The sequence below is a fragment of the Phoenix dactylifera genome, chromosome 2, assembly GCF_009389715.1.
Source record: "Phoenix dactylifera cultivar Barhee BC4 chromosome 2, palm_55x_up_171113_PBpolish2nd_filt_p, whole genome shotgun sequence".
Classification (NCBI taxonomy): domain Eukaryota; kingdom Viridiplantae; phylum Streptophyta; class Magnoliopsida; order Arecales; family Arecaceae; genus Phoenix; species Phoenix dactylifera.
Window position 1 is genome coordinate 2,281,949 of NC_052393.1, and position 23,358 is coordinate 2,305,306.

Here is a 23,358-nt window from a genome sequence, read left to right on the forward strand (position 1 = left end):
TAAATTCTTTTAATAGCTAAATATATAAATTCTTATACTGATCTGTATGATTTTCCAGTATCATTGGTGTCTCGTCCTTCGGTAAACTGGAAAATGCGTTTCTGATCTCTTCGTTGATCCAAGTCAGCCAAGTCGATATGCTCGCCCGCGAATAAATTTCCCCATTGGGCAGCTAAGCTCGTTTTAGTCAAAGATCCAAAGAGCTCGGTGCAATGTTCAATACAAGAGACTTTGATTTGATCCTGTTTGACTAAAAGGTCGTCATGGTGCTTGACTAAAGGCAATGTGCAAACCACGTGCTTTGCGCCTTGACTTCATCTACTTGATCAAAGCATGAACTCTAGAAATTCGCAAAAGCAACATTCAGGGCTGTGTACCGCCACGCAGACATCAAGAGTTCTTAATTTTTCACACCCTTCAACCAAGCTTCGTTGGGACTCCCTCTCGGCATCCTCCCTACCCCTCCCTCGTTCATATTATATATATGAGCAATACTCCATTTAGCCGTGAAAACAAAATAACGAAAACCAGTCTCTCTGAAATCCTCCATCTTCGTCATGAAGAGAGTCCAAATCCAACCTTTTCTCCTCCCCCTCCTTTTGTTCTTCTCCCTCTCCTTTTTGGAGGCCGGAGCACAGAGCGAAGCACAAGCTCTCCTCAAATGGAAGTCCAGCTTGTTTCAGGCAGATGCTCTGAGCTCATGGTCCCTTGCCAACTCTACCAGCCCATGCAGATGGTTTGGTGTCCGCTGCAACTCCGCAGGCAGCATCGTGCAGCTGAGCTTACCCAATGCCAACCTCAACGGCACCCTCGATGAATTCGACTTTGCTTCTCTGCCCAGCCTCACCAAGCTCGACCTCTATACCAACCTCCTCAACGGCTCCATTCCTTCAAACATCTCTGCTCTCTCCAACCTCACCTCTTTAGACCTCACCAGCAACTATCTCGCTGGGCCGATCCCATATCAGCTCAGCAATCTCCGAAAGGTGCGCCATTTTAATCTTGGATTCAATTCCTTGGAGAACCCAGACTACACCAAGTTCACCCCATTGCCTTCGGTGACAAACTTATCTCTATACAACAACAGTCTGACAGGGAAATTCCCACCATTCGTACTCAACTGCACCAATTTAACGTACCTTGACCTCTCATATAACAACCTGACGGGTAAAATACCCGACTCACTCTCGACCAATCTAGTTTACCTCGAGTCCCTCAATCTTACCGATAACTTCTTTGAAGGAGTCATTCCCGTTTCCCTTGCAAATTTGCCGAGGCTTCAAAACCTTCATCTTGGATTGAACAATCTCACCGGAGGGATCCCGCCTATCCTCGGGTCCATCTCTGGCCTTCGAATACTCGAACTCTATAACAATTCACTTAGTGGACCGATCCCTTCTTCTCTGGGACAGCTCCGGATGCTTGAGCGCATCGATATCAGTGCAGCAGCGTTGAACTCCACTATTCCTCCGGAGCTCGGCCTGTGTACTAATCTCACCTACCTTGAGCTGTCCCGCAATCAACTCACAGGTGGCCTGCCACAATCCTTCTCGGAGCTAACCAAAATGAGCGAGTTCTGGATCTGGAGCAATTCGCTCTCTGGTGAGATCTTGCCGGACTTCTTCACAAATTGGACGGAGCTTATTGCCTTTGATATACGGAGCAACAAGTTCGTTGGGCGAATCCCACCGGAGATTGGATGGGCCACAAAGCTGCAAATCCTACTCCTCTGGAGCAACAACCTATCAGGTCCAATCCCTCTAGAGATTGGGAGGTTGGCCGACTTGCAGAAATTGTCTCTCTCGGAAAATATTCTTAGCGGTCCAATCCCCAGAACAATAGGAAACCTCACAAAGCTGCAAATCCTATTCCTCTGGAGCAACAACCTATCAGGCCCAATCCCTCCAGAGATTGGGAGGTTGGCCGACTTGCAGAAATTGTCTCTCTCGGAAAATATTCTTAGCGGTCCAATCCCCAGAACAATAGGAAACCTCACAAAGCTGCAAATCCTATTCCTCTGGAGCAACAACCTATCAGGCCCAATCCCTCCAGAGATTGGGAGGTTGGCCGACTTGCAGAAATTGTCTCTCTCGGCAAATATTCTTAGCGGTCCAATCCCCAAAACAATAGGAAACCTCACACAGCTCACTTCCCTGGCCCTCTTCTACAACAGCCTGAACGGCGCAATCCCAGCAGAGATCGGAAACATGACGGCACTGGCTAATCTAGACTTCAACACCAACCAATTGGAGGGGGAGCTGCCGGCCACCATTGCTCAGCTTCCAAATCTTGAGATCATATCAGTCTTCGACAACAACCTCAGCGGTGGCATCCCTCGAGACCTCGGCCAGAATGGGCGTTTAATCAGAGTCAGCTTTTCGAACAATAGCTTCTCAGGGGAATTGCCTCCAGATTTATGCAAGGGCTTCGCTCTTCAAAACTTCACAGCGCATCACAACAACATCACAGGCTCGCTGCCGGCGTGCTTGCGCAACTGCTCGGGACTTTTCCGAGTCCGGTTGGAGTCGAACCACTTCACTGGAGACATATCAGAAGCTTTCAGCGTCCATCCTGCACTAAACTACTTGGATCTCAGCGGCAATCAGTTGATGGGCACGCTCTCTCCAGACTGGGGTGAATGCAAGAATCTCGCGTTCTTGCACATGGATGGTAACAGCATCTCTGGCGACATTCCTGTGGCATTCGGGAACACGACCAAATTACAAGACCTGAGCTTAGCTTCCAACTTATTGTCCGGAGCAATCCCACCTCAACTGGGGAACTTGAGTCTCTTGTACAAGCTCAATTTGAGCAGTAATCAGTTATCAACCTCCATTCCTTCAGAGTTAGGTGATCTTGCCCAGCTCGCTTCTCTTGATCTTTCAGAAAACAAGCTCACCGGTCCGATACCAACCGAGCTTGGGAATCTGAGGCGTCTTATATTGTTGGATTTAAGCAGGAATAACCTATCTGGAGAGATACCATATCAGCTTGGCAATTTGGCGGCTTTTCAAATCCTGTTAGATTTGAGTGGCAATTCCCTCTCTGGACAGATTCCTTCTAATCTAGATAAGCTCGCATATCTGCAGGCGCTCAATCTGTCCCACAATGATCTCTCCGGTCAAATTCCACCAGCTTTGGCCGGTATGTCCAGCTTAGAGTCTGTGGACTTCTCTTACAACAATCTAACAGGAGCCATTCCGGGGGGAAAGGCCTTCAAGAATGCCTCTTCCTTTGCTGGAAACATAGGGCTATGTGGAAATGTGAGAGGACTGCGTTCCTGCGAGTCTAGTTCCTCTGGTGGTGGTTCTCACAAGGATCATAAGAAACTCATCATTGCTATTGTTGTTCCAGTTGTGGGAGTTCTGGTACTGGCAATTGAAGTTACAACTATTCTTCTAGCTTGCAGGAAGAGACGGCGTGGAAAGTTGGAGATGGAGAGCGCCGCCAGGGAGACATCCCAGTCATTGATATGGGAAAGAGAAGGAAAGTTCGCATTTTCAGATATCATGAATGCCACAGATGACTTCAGCGAAGTCTTCTGCATTGGAAAGGGAAGCTTCGGGATCGTTTACAAAGCTGAGCTATCGTCGGGTTATGTAGTCGCTGTGAAACGCATCCAAATATCGGACCCTGATGAGGTTCCAGAGGCAAACATAAAGAGCTTCGAAAACGAGATCCGAGCTCTTACAGAGGTGAGGCACCGAAACATAGTGAAGTTGCATGGGTTTTGTTTGAAGGGAGGGAACATGTACCTGGTGTACGAGTACTTGGAGAGGGGAAGCTTGGGGAAGGTGTTGTATGGGCAAGAAGAGGGGAAGAAGTTTGATTGGGCTATGAGGGTGAAGGTTCTTCAGGGTGTGGCTCATGCCTTGGCCTATTTGCACGATGACTGCAACCCACCTATTGTGCACCGGGATATAACGGTGAACAATATCTTGTTGGAGTCAGAGTTTGAGCCTCGTGTCTCTGATTTTGGGACTGCGAAGTTGCTGAATCCAAATTCTTCCAATTGGACCTCGGTAGCAGGATCTTATGGCTACATGGCACCGGGTAATTCTGCCCTCATCTGCTTTTCTTTGTTCTCGGCAATTTGTTGTCTGTGCCCTTTGTTTTTTTCCCATGAAACTCTGCTGAACTTGGCATCTTTCTCACGGTATGATTAGGAAATAATAGCATTTACACTGGAGAGACATTTCGATAAAAAGGTTTTCGATAATCAAATTGCCAGTTCTTGATTATTACCCAGAAATTAGAGTAACCACTGTTTGCGAGATCTTTGGCAATTTTTTTTTTTCATAAAAAAAAAAAACCATCAAGCCAATATCTGGCATACAATGTGCAACTAGCAACTCGATTTCAGCACAACTCGACATGCACATAAATCTGATCTGGATGATTTATGCAAGTAGCCATCAAAGTTTAAACACTATGCTACCTTAGCTTTTACGATATCTTCAGCATCTTCTTTTTTATGAGTTCAATCCTGTAGACCGATATGCATATTTTTAAGCCTCTGTCTGACAAGAATGTTATAATTCACTAATACGAAAACATTCATTTAGAAGTGTGATCAGCTGAATTGCATGAGACTACTGAAATGAAAGCTGAAAATATTTAGACAATCAGATGATCTACCAGACAAATAAATTACTTGTCATTTTGTTTGCTTCAGAAAACTTATTTACTACGATACCCATTCTCGAGCACTTATATTTTGGAAAATCTCAGCAAATGACTAGTTCTATTTGAGTAATGGCCGGCGTTTTACGTTTACTTATTTCAATGTGTTCTATTATCTGCAGAGCTAGCTTACACGATGAAGGTGACGGATAAATGTGACGTATATAGCTTCGGAGTGGTGGCGCTCGAAGTCATGATGGGGAAGCACCCAGGAGAACTTATTTCCTCTTTGCCATCTTTGGCTTCATCAGAGGGAAAGGACGTGCTGCTGATGGATGTTTTGGACCAAAGGTTAGTGCCTCCAACAGGCCAATTAGCAGAGGAGGTGGTCTTCATCATAAAGGTAGCCCTAGCATGCACTCGGACCGATCCAGAATCTCGACCTTCAATGCGTTTTGTAGCGCAGGAGTTATCTGCTCGCACACAAGCCTATCTCCCTGAACCATTGCGAATGATCACAATCAGCGAGCTGACTTCCTTCCAGAAATGATCAGTCTTCTGAGACAGTGAAGGCTCTGATTGCCTGTGGAATCACAAGGAAGAGGAATTTGTGCATAATAGTCCTTGGAAATCTTGAAGAGTAAAAGAGGGCTCAGACTGCTTCTTATGAAATGATTCATGAATATGTCTCAGCATCACATGATGGGGACGGAAGATAGGCATTTGCCTGTAGTTAGTGGGAAATGGTTGTAGAAAATGGCTCACCAACTGTGTCACTACGTAAAAATAGTTGAACTTATTATAGCTCAGAATCAGGCACAATCTCTCCTATTATATTATATACGATATTAGATATTACAACTGGCATTTATTGCATGCACAATCTTGGTATATCAGCTCAGTTCAATTTTCAGAAATTATGGGATCTGATTGTCATATTCGAATTTAGTATTTATTTCAAATTATAGAATTTTGCTTTTGTATTATACTATATTTGGTCTGTAGTATTTTTTTCACAGCACAAGCAATTCAAATTATATTTCCAATACAAATTTCTCAGGACTTATGATGTACCTTTCGAAATCTATTGATATAGAATCCTCTTCTGCACAAGGAGTTACATGCTAGTATATAGGTATATAATCCATTGACAGTGTCATGCCCCGAACCCATCACCCGGGTCCGGTACGCGACCGGCCGCATGAGCCCTAGAGCAGTGTCCTAATGATCATGCAAGGCCTAAAATAAACAAAAATTTCAATAAATCCACAACTAATTACTCAATTCAAATTGACAAATCCGAAATGTCCAAATAAACAATCGGTTCAATTGCAAGATCTTCAAATGTTCATCAATAAAAGATAAGCTGCTTCTAACTATCTAGCAGTCTGACTCCAGATCGAGCTCACTTCTTGTCCCACCCGACAGATTCTACGAATCCAGTGCCTCTGAAAAAAATGTAAGTGTAGTATAAGTTTTTCCAGCCCAGTAAGAATCCCAACAGCCACACACAATAATAATAATAAAATAATCAAAGCATCAAAATAAATGTCATTTCATCATTTCAAAGGCTCAATAAACAACAAATATATATAACCATTTAATATTCATAAATCCTTTTTCACATTATGTGATCCATTCCCGTATTATTCTGATTCCCAAGTTTTCAGACTTTTCACTTCTGGCTTTGGACTAACCAAGTTCATGACCCAGTCTAAGACTGCACAAATCCCACGCATAAGCTCGTGGCAGCTATCCCACGCGTAAGCCCGTGGAGGCTATCCTACGCATAAGCTCGTAGAGGCTATCCAACGCGTAAGCCCGTGGAGGCTATCCTACGCATAAGCTCGTAGAAGCTATCCCACGCGTAAGCCCGTCGAGGCTATCCCATGACAAGGTTAGTCCAACCCATTCTTCATGTCTAGTTTTACATGTTTAATCAAATTCCAATCACATCACATATTTTCTTAAATTCTCAAAAATATGTTAATTCTTTCCAATTTGATTATTTCAATATTTTCATAACAAAATGCACATCTCATATGTGTCATACAAGCTCATAAAATTAATATCAACATACTGATAAGTTATAACCAACGATAATTTCCATACATGCATAAATAGGGTGCTCAGTTGTAGGGATTCTTATAGAAGTTTGTGGACTGACACAAGCACAGATCCGAATCACAACCTACGCGCTGGGGTGCTGAGTCCCCTGATCAAAATCTTCTGGCACCGCTGACTCTTCCCCTACAACATCAATTATATTTCACAGACTAAATTATTCAATATTTAAATATTCTAAAACCATAATTCACATTTACTATGGGGTCCATCACTAGGTCCCCAAACATCTTAATCTCTCCAGATCTAGGGACAGTTGGGGTGGCTCGACACCCCACCTTGTACCACCGGTCTATGTCGTCGCCAGCCGTGGCTGCTGCCACGCCGGCGATGATGGCCGGTCCCGGTGAAGAGACCAAAACAAAGGGATGATCCCTCTCTCTTCATGGTTGGGAGTACATCTTCCCTTCCTCCATTTCTTTGGTCTAAGGCAGCAGCCATGATAGCTGTGCCCTCTCCTTCCCCAACCCGACAACACCACTGGCCGAACCATCGCCGGCCGCCACTGTTGCAGTCGCCGGCGATGGTGGCCGGCCAAGAGAGAGAGAAAGAGGTGGTCCCTTCCTCTTCTTCTCCCAAGAACCGGCATGACCTCTTTCCTCCCTTCCCCCCTCCTCCATCATCAACGGCAGACGACCCTGATGGTGGCTCGGCTCCCCCACCCGACGGCAGCCACAGTGGCTCTCACCGTCATCACCGGCCGACAGCCAACCGACGAGAGGAAGAGGGAAAGGGGATGGGATCACGAGGGAGAAAGCCTCGGATCCACACTTCCCATCTTCAGTTAACCCTAGAAATTCCTCACCAAAACCTCCCACAGTTCCGATTCAACCCAGCTTCCATGGATCCGGCCAACCCGGCGGTCGGCAGCGGCGGCAAGATCCGAAAAAGAGAAGCCAAAACAGGGGTTCCCTGTTTCGAACTCTTCTCCGGCGATTTCACCGGCCAAACCCCTCCAACGTCTCCCCAAATCTAGGAAATGAAGCACAAGGGACTTACCTCAGTCCGACGGGATGCTCTGGCGACCCTTCCGGCGAGGAATCGGTGGAGAAATCCGTGAGTAAACCCACGGATCCGAGGCCTCTTCGTGCGATTGGTGGGGATCCTCGTTATCCTCCTTGACCGGCCGGCTCACGAGATCTGCCGCCTTCCCCCACGATCGCCCTCTTCTCCGACGATCAACCTCCCCCGCCGCCGCCCTCCCCTCACGCCGCCGCCCTCCCCCTGTAACCCCTTCTCCCCCGATCGTGCCCTAGGCACGATCGTAATAAGTGGATGGGCCCGGTCTTTTCGGGCCGGCCCGTCCACCACTTTTTTTTTTTTTCCTGGGTTTTACAGACAGACTAGCTTTTGTTTTCAAATCTGGAATCATAGGAAGCCATTTGTTTGAGAGCAGGCGAGCAAGGGGATCTTAAGGGAATTGCCGTACTTTGTTAGTTCAATTAAGGAAAGTTTTACCCAGATATCTGCATAATATGTTCACTGAGAGCAGTTTAAAAACCACTGCCTAGAAAAGCCACAGAGCTTTCAACGCTTCTCATTATATCTGAATCTCTCTTTCCCTCGCTTACTTGCTGCCTTTCTCAGTGCTGATCCAAGGCTGGTACAAGTGAGGGAAAGGCTGTAATAACCCCCAAAAAAAAAAAAAATTCTTTTAGGGCTCGTGGGCCGGCCCGAAGTGGCCAGGCCCAGCCAGTGGGCTTGTTGGCCGGCTGAAGAGGCGATGGGTATATAAGCTAATTAGATTTTTTACGGTGTTTATCCTTCAAAAAATATGCTCAAAAGTTGTTATCTGTATATGACTGATGTGCAATGAAGTATCATTTTGCATAATGCACGATCCTTAATGCCAAATCATCCTTATTTCCTTAGTGAATACATTGTTAATTGCTTATTTCTCACTAATAACTACATAAAAAATTCTCCTTTAAAGGGGTGTCACAAACTCCCAAACGAGTCAGCTATGAAACATTTCATGCTACTATTTTTCATAAATTGATCAATGAACATAAACTAAAAAGCCGTTAATTCGCTCTATTTGACTCATCTTGAAACAGGCCCATCATGACGTCCTCCACCATTAAAGGCATCCATAAAAATCTTGCACCGGCCTATCCATTTTTTGCACAGCTGGTAAAAGGTCAAGGAAATTCATCTGAAGGGAAACTTATGAGTTAGCTGATTCATATGATTTGCTAACAGCTATCCATTGTTTTTTTTTCTTTTTTTGATTGATAACAAATATACAATTTTAGCAGATAAAGTTTTGTTATAATAAAACTAAATTTTATATAGAACACCACTGCAAGGGGGGTAAGTACATTGTTTGCATAGGACCAGAACTGGTGAACTGGGCAGCGATAGGATGGGGAATTTTTAGCATGGAAAATATTTCAGGGTACCCATTATGCGCACACAAATAGTTCATAGGATCTATAATTGATGATTTGTCAACTTCATCATCAACTGAATAATCTATGAGTTGCATTAATCATCTCTCGCCATATGGCAAGAGAATTGTTCATACGCATACAAGGGGAGCAACATAGCATTACTCATTTAACATTTTTATTGTACATCGATTGATCTTGGCATGACTAAAGGAGCTTTTAATGGAAATTCTTTCTGGCCATCATAAAAAATATTATTTTGCTGCCTCCTAAAGACTTGGTAACATAAGGCCTACTACTAATAGCTAGTGCACATCAGCAAATAAAGAGCTTTTAATAGAAGTTCTTTCTGGCCATCAAAAAAAATATTATTTTGCTGCCTCCTAAAGACATGGTAACACAAGACCCAATACTAACAGCTAGTATACATCAGCAAATAAACAAAACTCATTCAAAATAAAAAACTGCAGACTCAACTCCACGTGCATAATAGGTGGTGTGATTTGCATCACACTTCATCACCTCATTGATACCCTAGAGAAGCTATCATATACATCATCAATGTATTGGAAATAGGCAAGCCTCAAGGATCTCTTAAAGAATAAAATACCAAAGAACCCCCAAAATCCCACCACAAATCCTGGTCCCATGCTAAGATACACCCATATTTTTTCATCATCATCATCAGTTGACAATTGAACATCGGATGCTTGGCTACTTGAACAACTTTTGATGAGTGGAAATCCACAAAGTTCACCATTGCCACTATAGATGGATGGATCATCAAGTGTTTGTAGTTGATTGCCGGATGGTATCCGTCCCGACAAGTGGTTGTTTGATAAGTTCAAGCAATCTAAGAATGTCAGATAAGAGATGCTCAGAGGAATTGTACCTAATAAGTAATTCATGGACAAGTCAAGAATTTCTAGATTTTGTAAGTTACCGATCATCTCTGGAATACTTCCATCCAAAAGATTCCTTGAGAGATTCAGAAAAACTAGCCCTGAAAGATTTGTTAGCTCTGTAGGGATCGCATGACGGAGATTATCCCGGAAAGATCGATTCCAGCAACTGATGAAAGCGTTTTTTGGAAAACAGTCTCTCTTTGTTTCCAAACTATGGAAATGCTCTCTTTGTAGTAAAAGGGGTGCTTGGAGTTCATTGTTTTTGCCCTTTCTTGAATGCCTTCTGCCATCGCGGTGAGATTGCCCAAACTCTGCGGGATCCTTCCAGAGATATTATTGTGTGCAAGGTCTAAGAGCTGAAGCGAAGACAGGAGTGATAGCTGAGGAGGAATGCTATCGCTTAACATATTCGATCTTAGATTGAGGACCCTTAATGATGAAAGTTTCTCTCCTAACCATTTTGGAATATTTCCAGAGATTCTATTGTCCTCGAGGTCCAAAACGACCAGCTGCGTGCAGTTCTTCAATGAAGAAGGTATTTCTCCAATCAAACTGTTGTTGTTCAAGTGCAGTGATTGGAGCCGGGCAAGATTACCAAGCTTGGTTGGTATCGGACCAGTGAGTTTGTTTTTTGAAAGATCAAGAGTATTGAGCACGGCAGCATCACCTAACTCTGATGGAACCGGCCCAGAGAGGGAATTGTCGCAGACTAATAAGAGCTTAAGATTTGGAAGCTGAGCAATGGTGGCCGGCAGCTCCCCCTCCAAGTGGTTGGTGGTGAAGTCTAGAGTAGCCAGTGCCGTCATGTTTCCGATCTCTGCTGGGATTGCGCCGTTCAGGTTGTTGTAGAAGAGGGCCAGGGCAGTGAGCTGTGTGAGGTTTTCTATTGTTCTGGGGATTGGACCGCTAAGAAAATTTGCCGACAGATCCAATTGCAGCAAGTCGGCCAACCTCCCAATCTCTGGAGGGATTGGACCTGATAGGGTGTTGTTGTAGAGGTATAGGATTTGCAGCTTTGTGGCCGATCTAATCTCCGGTGGGATTCGCCCAACGAACTTGTTGTTCTGTATCTGAAAGGAAATAAGCTGCGTCCAATTTGTGAAGAAGTCCGGCGAGATCTCGCCAGAGAGCAAATTGCTCGAGATCCCGAACTCGCTCATTTTGGTTAGCTCCGAGAAGGATTGTGGCAGGCCACCTGTGAGTTGATTGAGGGACAGCTCAAGGTAGGTGAGATTAGTACACAGGCCGAGCTCCGGAGGAATAGTGGAGTTCAATGCTGCTGCTTTGATATCGATGCGCTCAAGCATCCGGAGCTGTCCTAGAGAAGAAGGGATCGGTCCACCAAGTGAATTGTTATAGAGTTCGAGTATTCGAAGGCCGGAGATGGACCCGAGGATGGGCGGGATCCCTCCGGTGAGATTGTTCAGTCCAAGATGAAGGTTTTGAAGCCTCGGCAAATTCGCGAGGGAAACGGGAATGACTCCTTTAAAGAAGTTAGCGGTAAGATCCAGGGACTCGAGATAAACTAGATTGGTCGACAACGAGTCGGGTATTTTACCCGTCAGGTTGTTCTGCGAGAGGTCAAGGTACGTTAAATTGGTGCAGTTGAGTACGAATGGTGGGAATTTCCCTGTCAGACTGTTGACGCAGAGAGACAAGTATGTCACCGAAGGCAGCGGGCTGAACTTGGTGTAGTCTGGGTTCTCCAAGTAATTGGCTCCAAGATCAAAGTGGCGTACCTTTTGGAGATTGCTGAGCTGATATGGGATCGGCCCAGCGAGATAGTTGCTGCTGAGGTCTAAAGAGGTGAGGTTGGAGAGAGCAGAGATGTTTGAAGGAATGGAGCCGTTGAGGAGGTTGGTATTGAGGTCGAGCTTGGTGAGGCTGGGCAGAGAAGCAAAATCTAATTCATCGAGGGTGCCGTCGAGGTTGGCATTGGGTAAGCTTAGCTGCACGATGCTGCCTGCGGAGTTGCAGCGAACACCAAACCATCTGCATGGGCTGGTAGAGTTGGCAAGGGACCATGAGCTCAGAGCATCTGCCTGAAACAAGCTGGACTTCCATTTGAGGAGAGCTTGTGCTTCGCTCTGTGCTCCGGCCTCCAAAAAGGAGAGGAAGAAGAACAAAAGAAGGGGGAGGAGAAAAGGTTGGATATGGACTCTCTCCATGACTAAGATGGAGGATTTCAGAGAGATTGGTTTTGTTACTTTGTTTTTACGGCTAAATGGAGTACTGCTTATATAAATTATGAATGAGGGAGGGGTGGGGAGGATGCCGAGAGGGAGTCAAACGGAAGCTTGGTTGAAGGGTGTGAAAAAATTAAAAAATCTTAATGTCTGCGTGACGGTACACAGCCTCTATGTTGCTTTTGCGAATTTCTAGAGTTCATACTTTGATCAAGTAGATGAAGTCATGGCGCAGAGCACGTGGTTTGCACATTTACCTTTTAGTCAGGCAGCATGACGGCCTTTTAGAAGAACGGGATCAAATCAAGGTCTCTTTCATTGAACATTGCACCGAGCATATCGACTAAAACGAGCTTAGCTGCTCAAGATCACTATGAGAATTTATGTATTTTCCAGTTTATCGAAGGCCGAGACACCAATGATACTGGAAACTGATAAAGATCACTAAAAGAATTTATGTATTTTGCTATTAAAATAATTTATTAATAAAAAATAAATTTCAGTTTGTCTTCGGGAACTGCTGTGGCCAACACCTTCTTAGTAACTGGCCAATGCAGTTTTCCTTTGCAATATAACACTTCTGTATATATTCCCCTTTAATAAAAAAGGGTGATCTAACCCTCCCTTTGCATTAAAAAAAAAGATAATATATAACATCTGCTTCGTAAATTTCTTTAGAAGATTTTGATCCAAAGTCCGTAGTCGGGAATGACCGAGAGAAAGAGAGAGAAGAGAGAGTCATGCACGACTTTACATAGCATGACGCCTTACTTTACATGGTTATATCAATTGGGGACAATTTCTCAAGTTGGATACTTATGTTGAAAAATTTCATCGATGTTACTTTCTAAATGTTTGACCGAGTAGATTATTAGGGAACTGTGTTATTTTTGTAGATGTGCCGCATATATTGAAAATTTTGCTCTCTTAAAATGATAGAAATAGTGAAAAATTCTTTGTTGCAATGGTGGAACATTAAAGAAGAATATGAAGGTCCAATATATTTTTCAAAAAGTTATGCATAGTCTCAGCTTAGGGATCCTAATTAACTTGCAACCTCTAGAGTGACAGCATATCACTAAAGCACCTTAATTCTCTAATAATAGACTGAAAATTCTGCTCCACTATAGCAAACAAAATCTATAACGATGAAATTTTAGTAATACTCGGCAAAATCAATTACAATAAATGCTTTCTAGCAACAGTTTTAAAAATATTATAAAAGATATATCATATTTTCACGGTTCATCAGGAGTATTTTTTTTTTTTTTTTGAGGATAAGGGAGGCTGAAAAAAGGCCACCCAGGGTTCATCAGGAGTGTTGCTAAAAGTAACTGTATGGTAACGGCATCTTGTAATTGCTAAAAGAAATTTTTATTCTATAGTAGTTATTTTAAAAATTATTGCAAAAAATTATAATATTGTAATGATTATTTATGGATATTGCTAAAGTTTTGATGTTGCGCTTATAAGCATAGTATTTTCAGATTAAATAGAATTTAATTAGCAATATATATAGTTTTGTTGCTGAATCTCATAAAATAATATGTCAGTGATTCAAGCTTATACACAAGTCACCCATTGTGAGAAAAAGAGCGGGGCCATCTTACTAAAAGAAGATTTTGCTCCAAAATCCAAGGTCAGAGAATGAGAGAGAGAGAGAGAGAGAGAGAGAGAGAGAGTCATGCCCGACTTCACATGGGCATGACAGACTTAATTTGCCTGGCTATTAATTGGGGATGCTATTTTCCAGGTTAAATGACAAGTTGACAACTCGTTTTTCCAGCTTGATTCTTCTGCTGAGAAATTGCACTCACGCTGCCTTCTAACGTTAGGGAACTGAGCTGTTCTTGTAGAAGTGTTGCACACGTCGAAAATTTTGCTTTCTTGAAAATATCAGACACAGCAACTGAGGTGGTAGCCTAATGGGAGCATGGCCTTACTTCTAACCAAGTAGTTCCGAGTTCGAAACACATAGGCGTCGATTAAATTGTGGAAACCGGATGCTCTCTGCTCGGACACGGGGTCTGGAAGGGTGTATCGCTCTGCTGGTAGCCTCGGTGGTGCCAGGTGTGACGTACTCATACGTGGTATTCGTGCCGGAGCCCAGAGGAGTAACTGAGCCGGGCCTACGGGTGGGGAGTGTATGAGTAAAACCGGCCGGGGTTCCCAACACACGGTTATTTCTGCCCGCATCGAACATTCTCCTGGCAGGGTGGGGGCTGCTACGCGGGGATGGCTTATCTCTTTCTCTCCCCTTCCCCTTTTTTTTCACCAAAAAAAAATAAAAAATGACAGACACATAGATCTATAAAGTTGAAGCATCTAGCCTCACGCGATGACCTTCTCGTTGCAAATTGATTTGGGTTCATGATTGGGTCAATTTGATTAAACCAAGGATTGTGCGGATTTTAAAGACCACATGTCGTCGTAGGATGAATATGACTTAAGTCGTGTTCGCACTATGCGGACTTTAAAGTCCATATGGCGTCGTAGGATGCATGCTCCCAAATCAATTAATTCTCCTAATGAGATTAGGAATCCTAATATGATTAGGAAATTAATCAATTGATTAAGTGGACACATATCATGCATCTATGAGCACAAGGATTAGACCCTTGGCATTAATCCAAGGGTGGGTTATAGTCCCATACTCCTAATAAGATTAGGAGATAGCAAGGGAGACATTATTAAAAAATTCTCTCCTCTTCCTCTCCATGCCTCCCTTCCTCTTTTCTTCTCCCTTCCCACGGCAGCAAGAGGCTTCCCCTCTTCTTCCCACGGCAGCAAGGGAGATCAAGTTCATCTTCTTCCAAGTGTTGGAAAGAAAGAAAGAAGAAGAACCTAGGAAGAGATCAATTCGCCCAAGGAAAGGAGTTCTTTCCTCCACGCCCAAGCCCATTCTTCCTCCTTCTCCACGGCAGCAAGGGGGTCCTTTGCATCCTCTTCTTCCACGGCATCAAGGCAAGGAAGATCCACGCGCAAAGGTTCCTCCTTCCTCTTCCTCCATTGCGAGTAAGATCAAAGAAGAAAGGATTCTTCTTCAAGGAGGTATGTTGCAGATTTCTTCCAATCTATTTGATAGTCATGAGAGGTCTTTGCAAGGAGCTAGCACTCCGGTAAGACCCTATCTCAGATGATTAGATCCTCGTGTGGATACCTGTAGAAGCCGGACAATTGTGCGGCTCAAACAGAAACCTAGAATAGATCATCAGGCTGCGGTGTTTTACACTTGCAGAATATTTGAAGATGAGATCTTCAAAACTAAAACTTTTGATTTTTGTTTCAGTTTCATAAATCTTAATCAACCTTCCTCAGATTCTAATCTCACCTTCCTAATGAGTTCAAAGATCTTCTGGATTTGGATCCGAAAAATTTTTTGAATTCTACGATCCGAGGCGCGTTCATACGATGAACAACGTTCCGTTCGAATTCCGCTGCGAACGTCGCATCGAACGGGGCGTAACTCAGCAGACCCGACCCAAAAAATGATTCGGATCCAATTTTAGGACCCGACCCGGATCCGCAGGTCCTAAAATTCGAGTCGGGTCGGGTCGGATCGGGTCACCGATCAACTCGACCCATTTGCAGCCTTAGTTGTGATATCATACCAAGATTGTGCATGCAATATGTAGCACTTGTGATATCATACCAAGATTGTGAATGCAATATGTGGCAGTTGTGATATCATACCAAGATTGTGCATTCAATATGTGGCAGTTGTGATATCATATCAAGATTGTGCATTCAATATGTGGCAGTTGTAATATCATACAAAGATTGTGCATGCAATCTGTAACAGTTGTGATATCATACCAAGATTGTGCATGCAATATGTAGCAGTTGTGATATCATACCAAGATTGTGCATGCAATATGTGGAAATTGTGATATCATACTAAGATTATGTATGCAATATGTGGCGGAATGTCTAATAAATGTTGCAATTTAAAATCTAGTGCTAACAGCACATGAACTTTTCTGAATTGTTAGCCTAGATGCACAAATATAATTCATAAATCAATAATTCAATATTTCTAATATTCATAAACAGTAAACAAGAAGAACAAACTAGCAAATTATTTACTTAACAATAGAATAAGAAAATGAAGAAATGAAGGAAGATGACCTATGGATCGAAGCACGCTGACGCGCTGTCCCAAAAAAGTTTATGCCCCCCAACCCAGTACAGAACCACGTCTTCCCCATCAGTGCCCTCCAGGAAAAAAAAAGAGCACGTTCACGCTTGCAGATAGCTCAAAAGAAATTCAGAAAAATAATTAAAATTAAGAGGAGAAGTGATTAAGAACAAGAGGGAGAAGAGAAATTTTTTATTGCGTTTGAAATGATCCTTAAAGCTCTTTATATACGCTTGTGGGCCACCAAAAAAAGATAACAGGCGTTGACCAAGTTAAAGCAGATGCGGGCCAAAAGAAGTAGAATCTCCTCCCACGGATTGATAACATGTCTTCTTGTGCTCCTTTGATCCTACCGTCTATTTCCATATTTGCTCCCTTGTTTGCGCGCGGATGCTTGATACTTGGCCGTTGACCAAGTCAAAGCAGTCGCGGGCCAAAAGTAGCAAAGAGCCCACTGGCCCGGTTCAATCCCGCGAAAAGGAAAGAAATCGGAAAAAAAAAGTGGGAATTAAATGCGGCACGGTTTTCAAAAAGGTTTAAAATATTTAATTTAATTCAACAATATGATGTACCTTATGAAATCTATTGATATAGAATCCTCTTCTGCATGAGGAGTTACATGCTAGTACATAGGTATATAATCCACTGGCAGACTAGCTTTTGTTTTCAAATCTAGAATCACTTTAGGAAGCCATTTGGCTGAGAGCAGGCGAGCAGGGGGCTCTTAAGAGAATTGCAGTACTTTGTTAGTTCAATTAATGATATCTGCATTATGTCCACTGAGAGCAGTTAAAAACCACGGCCTAGAAAAGCCACAGAGCTTCTCAACGCTTCTCCTTGTAAACTCCCGAAGAGTTGCCACATTCCTAGAAAGCTCTCTTCCCACTGACGCCCTCACTCTCTCTCTCTGAATCTCTCTTTCCCTCGCTTACTTGCTGCCTTTCTCAGTGCTGATCTAAGGCTGGTGCTTGGAAGAAGTACAAGTGAGGGGAAGGCTGTAATAACCCAGAACAAATTGCTTTTAGGGCTCGTGGGCCGGCCCGAAGTGGCTAGGCCCCGCCCAATCCTCTAGCCCAGTTAGTGGGCTTGTGGGCCGGCTGAAGACGCCTGTCCCAGCCTGATGATGCATGGGCGAAGAAGCAGACTCCGACGGGTATATAAGCTAATTAGATTTTTTTACGGTGTTTATCCTTCAAAAAATATGCCCAGCTTTATTTCAAAAGTTGTTATCTGTATACGGCTGATGTGCAATGAAGTATCATTTTGCATAATGCACGATCCTTAATGCCAAATCATCCTTATTTCCTTAGTTAATACATTGTTAATTGCTTATTTCTCACTAATAACTACATAAAAAATTCTCCTTTAAAAGGGTGTCACAACCTCCCAAACGAGTCAGCTATGAAATATTTCATGCTACTATTTTTCATAAATTGGTCAAAGAACATAAACTAAAAGCCGTTAAACAACCACTTTCACGCTCGCAAGAGCTAATTCGCTCTATTTGACTCATCTTGAAACAGACCCATCATGGCATTCTCTATTCTGCCATTAAAGACATCCATAAAAATCTTGCACCGGCCTATCCATTTTTTGCACTGGTAAAACGTCGAGGAAATTCATCTGAAGGGAAACTTATGAGTTAGCTGATTCATATGATTTGCTAACAGCTATCCATTGTCTTCTTTTTCCCTTTTTTCTGATTGATAACAAATATGCAATTTTAGTAGATAAAGTTTTGTTATAATAAAACTAAATTTGATATAGGACACCACGGAAAGGGGGGGTAAGTGCATTGTTTGCATAGGACCAGAACTGGCGAACTTGGTAGTGATAGGATGGGAAATCTCTAGCATGAAAAATATTTTGGGGTACCTATTATGCACACATAAATAGTTTATAGGGTCTACAACTGATGATTTTTCAACATCATCATCGACTGAATAAATCTATGAGTTGCACTTTTCATCTCTCGCCATATGGTAAAAGAATTGTTCCTACGCATGAAAGGGGAGCAACATAGCATTACTCATTTAGAATTTTTATTTTACATCAATTAATCTGGGCATGACTAAAGGAGATTTTAATGGAAGTTCTTTCTGGTCATCATATAAAGTATTATTTTGCTGGCTAATCACTAACTCCTTAACCAACTCTTGATGCAACAGATTTAAACACTGCTGTCGAACACTTTCCATCATGATCAACTTCCTTCGCACTCCTCAGCGATCTTCATCGTCCACCACGAATGTCTCTATTCTATGGTTTTATTTGACCTAGTGGTCTTTCTTCCCCTTTTCTTTTTGAGTGAAACTACGTATTATATTAGTAAATTAAGTTCTGCTTTCAGGTCAACATAATTGATTAGGTTGTGATTATTTTGGTTAATGGTGCAGTTGAGACCATAGTTGTGGCTGAATTTCTGATTTTAATTCTCATTCTGGGCATGCATGGTGAGTGCTTTTGCTTTAGCTAAATAGAGGAAGCAGAAGCCTTTATACGTTGCCATTCTACTATTTATCATATATGATCGTTCAAAATAAAAAACTATTTATCATGTGTGCTGTCTACCCTTTTAATTTGCTTCTACAGAATTTTGGATTAAGGCCTCTGATTCAAGCGCAGGATGGCCCGGCCGCACCAGAGAAAAGAATAGAAGAAGCATTTGACTCTTTCATGCATACTCTACAAGTTGGATGTCTAATTGTCCAGGCAATAATGATAGTATACCGGTGGCTCACTTTTTCTATATAATAGGGAAGAGGATCGAAACATGCCACCAAAAGACTTTATGAGACAAAAAGATGGGCTGCCAAGAATATAGAGGAAGTAGGATTGTCAGTTAGTGAGATCAAGTTTGGATTGTACATGGATGATAGTTGGAGTCGGCGGCTCTCTTAGGTTCCTCATCTAGGATCCCTGAGGAAGAAGATCAAATTGGCCTTTGTGAATAGCTTGATGCACTATCTCTCTTCAACCCTTTGAGCGAAATGTGGCAAAAGGAAGGAAAATCCATGGACTGATCCCATCGTCTCCGCCCCATAGGAACTACGAGATCACCCCAAGGATGCCTTCAGCATCCGAGTTGTTTCTTATTTTCTGTAAAGCTTGAATCTCGTTTTAATTTAGTATTTTATTTCTGCAGAACCAGCAATAATCTTCCTGTAGAATACTAGTTTGGAAACATAAGGATGGAAAATTTATGTAGAACATACCAAATTTCTCATGGGAGATGAACATGCCAATCTACCAAGAACAAGTCTGCGATCCTTACATTACATCACGAAAAAAAAAGTCTGCAGTCCTTACATGTTCCTCATTGATATCCTAGAGAAGCTATCATATATATATATATATATATATATATATATATATATATATATATATATATATATATATATATATATATATATATATATATATATATATATATATATCATCAATGTATCGGAAATAGGCAAGCCTCAAGGATCTCTTAAAGAATAAAATACCAAAGAACCCCCAAAATCCCACCACAAATCCTAGTCCCATGCTAAGATACAACCATATTTTTCATCATCATCATCAGTTAACAATTGAACATCGGATGCTTGGATACTTGAACAACTTTTGGTGAGGGGAAATCCACAAAGTTCACCATTGCCACTATAGATGGATGGATCATCAAGTGTTTGTAGTTGATGACCGGATGGTATCCGTCCCGACAAGTGGTTGCTTGATAAGTTCAAGGAATCTAAGAATGTTAGAGAAGAGATGCTCGGAGGAATTGTACCTGACAAGTAATTCATGGACAGGTCAAGAATTTCTAGTTTTTTTAAGTTACCGATCATCTTTGGAATACTTCCATCCAAAAGATTTCTTGAGAGATTCAGAAAAACTAGCCCTGAAAGATTTGTTAGCTCTGTAGGGATCGCATGACGGAGATAATTCCCGGAAAGATCGATTCCCACAACTAATGAAAGCGTTTTTTGAAAAGCAGCCTCTCTTCCTTTCCAGACTATAGAAACGCTCTCTCTGTAGTAAAAGCGGTACAAGGAGTTCGTTGTTTTTTTCCTTTCTTGCATGCCTTCTACCATCGCAGTGAGTTTGCCCAAACTCTGCGGGATACTTCCAGAGATATTATTGTCTGCAAGGCCTAAGAGCTGAAGCGAAGACAGAAGTGATAGCTGAGGAGGAATGCTACCGCTTAACATATTCGATCTTAGACAGAGGACCCTCAATGATGAAAGTTTCTCTCCTAACCATTCTAGAATATTTCCAGGGATTCCATTGTCCCCGAGGTCCAAAACAACCAGCTGCTTGCAGTTCTTCAATGAAGAAGGTATTTCTCCAATCAAATTGTTATTGTTCAAGTGCAGTGATTGGAGCTGGGCAAGATTACCAATTTCGTTTGGTATTGGACCAATCAAACTGTTTTTGTTCAAGTGCAGTGATTGGAGCTGGGCAAGATTACCAAGCTTGGTTGGTATCGGACCGGTGAGTTTGTTTTCTGAAAGATCAAGATAAGTGAGCTGGGCAAGATTACCAAGCTTGGTTGGTATCGGACCAGTGAGTTTGTTTTCTGAAAGATCAAGATAAGTGAGCTGGGCAAGATTACCAAGCTTGGTTGGTATCGGACCGGTGAGTTTGTTTTCTGAAAGATCAAGATAAGTGAGCTGGGCAAGATTACCAAGCTTGGTTGGTATCGGACCAGTGTATTTGTTTTCTGAAAGATCAAGATAAGTGAGCTGGGTAGCATCACCTAACTCTGAAGGAATCGACCCAAAGAAGTGGTTCGACCCCAACTGGAGTCGGAGAAGTCCCGAGCAGTTGCCCAAGCAAGCCGGCAGCGAGCCTGTGAAGTTGTTGTGATCCGCTGTGAAGTGCTGAAGAGCGAAGCCGTTGCATAAAGCTGGAGGCAATTCCCCTGAGAAGCTATTGTTTGAAAAGCTGACATTGTACAGACGCCCATTCTGGCCGAGGTCTCGAGGGATGCCACCGCTGAGGTGGTTGTCGAAGACTGATATGAGCTCAAGATTTGGAAGCTGGGCAATGGTGGCCGGCAGCTCCCCCTCCAATTGGTTGGTGTTGAAGTCTAGAGTAGCCAGTGCCGTCATGTTTCCGATCTCTGCTGGGATTGTGCCGTTCAGGCTGTTGTAGAAGAGGGCCAGGGAAGTGAGCTGTGTGAGGTTTCCTATTGTTTTGGGGATTGGACCGCTAAGAAAATTTGCCGACAGATCCAACACCTGCAAGTCGGCCAACCTCCCAATCTCTGGAGGGATTAGACCTGATAGGTGGTTGTTGTAGAGGAATAGGAATTGCAGCTTTGTGGCCGATCCAATCTCCGGTGGGATTCGCCCAACGAACTCGTTGTTCTGTATCTGGAAGGAAATAAGCTCCGTCCAATTTGTGAAGAAGTCCGGCGAGATCTCACCAGAGAGCGAATTGCCCGAGATCACGAACTCGCTCATTTTGGTTAGCACCGAGAAGGATTGTGGCAGGCCACCTGTGAGTTGATTGAGGGACAGCTCAAGGTAGGTGAGATTAGTACACAGGCCGAGCTCCGGAGGAATAGTGGAGTTCAATGCTGCTGCTTTGATATCGATGCGCTCAAGCATCCGCAGCTGCCCTAGAGAAGAAGGGATCGGTCCACCGAGTGAATTGTTATAGAGTTCGAGTATTCGAAGGCCGGAGATGGACCCGAGGATAGGCGGGATCCCTCCGGTGAGATTGTTCGATCCAATATGAAGGTTTTGAAGCCTCGGCAAATTTGCAAGGGAAACGGGAATGACTTCTTCAAAGAAGTTATCGGTAAGATTCAGGGACTCGAGGTAAAATAGATTGGTCGAGAGTGAGTCGGGTATTTTACCCATCAGGTTGTTATATGAGAGGTCAAGGTACGTTAAATTGGTGCAGTTGAGTACGAATGGTGGGAATTTCCCTGTCAGACTGTTGTTGTATAGAGATAAGTTTGTCACTGAAGGCAATGGGGTGAACTTGGTGTAGTCTGGGTTCTCCAAGGAATTGAATCCAAGATTTAAATGGCGCACTTTTCGGAGATTGCTGAGCTGATATGGGATCGGCCCAGCGAGATAGTTGCTGCTGAGGTCTAAAGAGGTGAGGTTGGAGAGAGCAGAGATATTTGAAGGAATGGAGCCGTTGAGGAGGTTGGTATTGAGGTCGAGCATGGTGAGGCTGGGCAGAGAAGCAAAGTCGAATTCATCGAGGGTGCCGTTGAGGTTGGCATTGGGTAAGCTCAGCTGCACGATGCTGCCTGCGGAGTTGCAGCGGACACCAAACCATCTGCATGCGCTGGTAGAGTTGGCAAGGGACCATGAGCTCAGAGCATCTGCCTGAAACAAGCTGGACTTCCATTTGAGGAGAGCTTGTGCTTCGCTCTGTGCTTCGGCCTCCAAAAAGGAGAGGGAGAAGAACAAAAGGATGGGGAGGAGAAAAGGTTGGATATGGACTCTCTCCATGACTAAGATGGAGGATTTCAGAGAGATTGGTTTTGTTACTTTGTTTTCACAGCTAAATGGAGTATTGCTTATATATATAATGAATGAAGGAGGGGTAGGGAGGATGTCGACAGGGAGTCAAAGGAAGCTTGGTTGAAGGGCGTGAAAAAATTAAAAAATCTTAATGTCTGCCCTCTATGTTGATTTTGCCAATTTTTAGAGTTCATACTTTGACCTTTTTGTCAAGCACCATGACGTCCTTTTAGTCAAACAGGATCAAATCAAAGTCTCTTTCATTGAACATTGCACCGAGCTCTTTGGATCTTTGGCTAAAACGAGCTTAGCCGCCCAATGGGAAAATTTATTCGCGAGTGAGCATACCGACTTAGCTGACTTGGATCAACGAAGAGATCAGCAACGCATTTCCAGTTTATCAAGGACGAGACACCAATGATACTGGAAACTGATAAAGATCACTATAAGAATTTATGTATTTAGCTATTAAAAAAAATTATTAATAAAAAATAAATTTTATTTGTGTCTTCGGGAACTGCC

The 23,358-nt window shown here is 43.1% G+C and overlaps 3 protein-coding genes across 3 annotated transcripts; 1 reads left to right on the plus strand and 2 right to left on the minus strand.

Annotated features, from left to right (window-relative positions):
- The first annotated feature begins 521 nt into the window (after positions 1 to 521).
- On the plus strand, positions 522 to 5,566 carry LOC103715442 (MDIS1-interacting receptor like kinase 2-like). The gene is made up of 2 exons (XM_039117049.1): positions 522 to 4,053; positions 4,806 to 5,566. Exons 1-2 carry the CDS (start codon positions 558 to 560, stop codon positions 5,171 to 5,173), a joined length of 3,864 nt encoding a protein of 1,287 aa, XP_038972977.1. The 5' UTR covers positions 522 to 557; the 3' UTR covers positions 5,174 to 5,566.
- Positions 5,567 to 10,152: 4,586 nt separating this feature from the next.
- On the minus strand, positions 10,153 to 12,210 carry LOC103715445 (probable leucine-rich repeat receptor-like protein kinase At1g35710). Its single transcript, XM_017844782.2, has one exon. The coding sequence runs from the start codon at positions 12,208 to 12,210 to the stop codon at positions 10,153 to 10,155; it is 2,058 nt and encodes a 685-aa protein (XP_017700271.2).
- A 7,677-nt stretch (positions 12,211 to 19,887) lies between these two features.
- On the minus strand, positions 19,888 to 22,903 carry LOC103715446 (LRR receptor-like serine/threonine-protein kinase GSO1). The gene has a single exon (XM_017844783.2). The coding sequence runs from the start codon at positions 22,822 to 22,824 to the stop codon at positions 19,888 to 19,890; it is 2,937 nt and encodes a 978-aa protein (XP_017700272.2). The 5' UTR covers positions 22,825 to 22,903.
- Between the last annotated feature and the right edge of the window lie 455 nt (positions 22,904 to 23,358).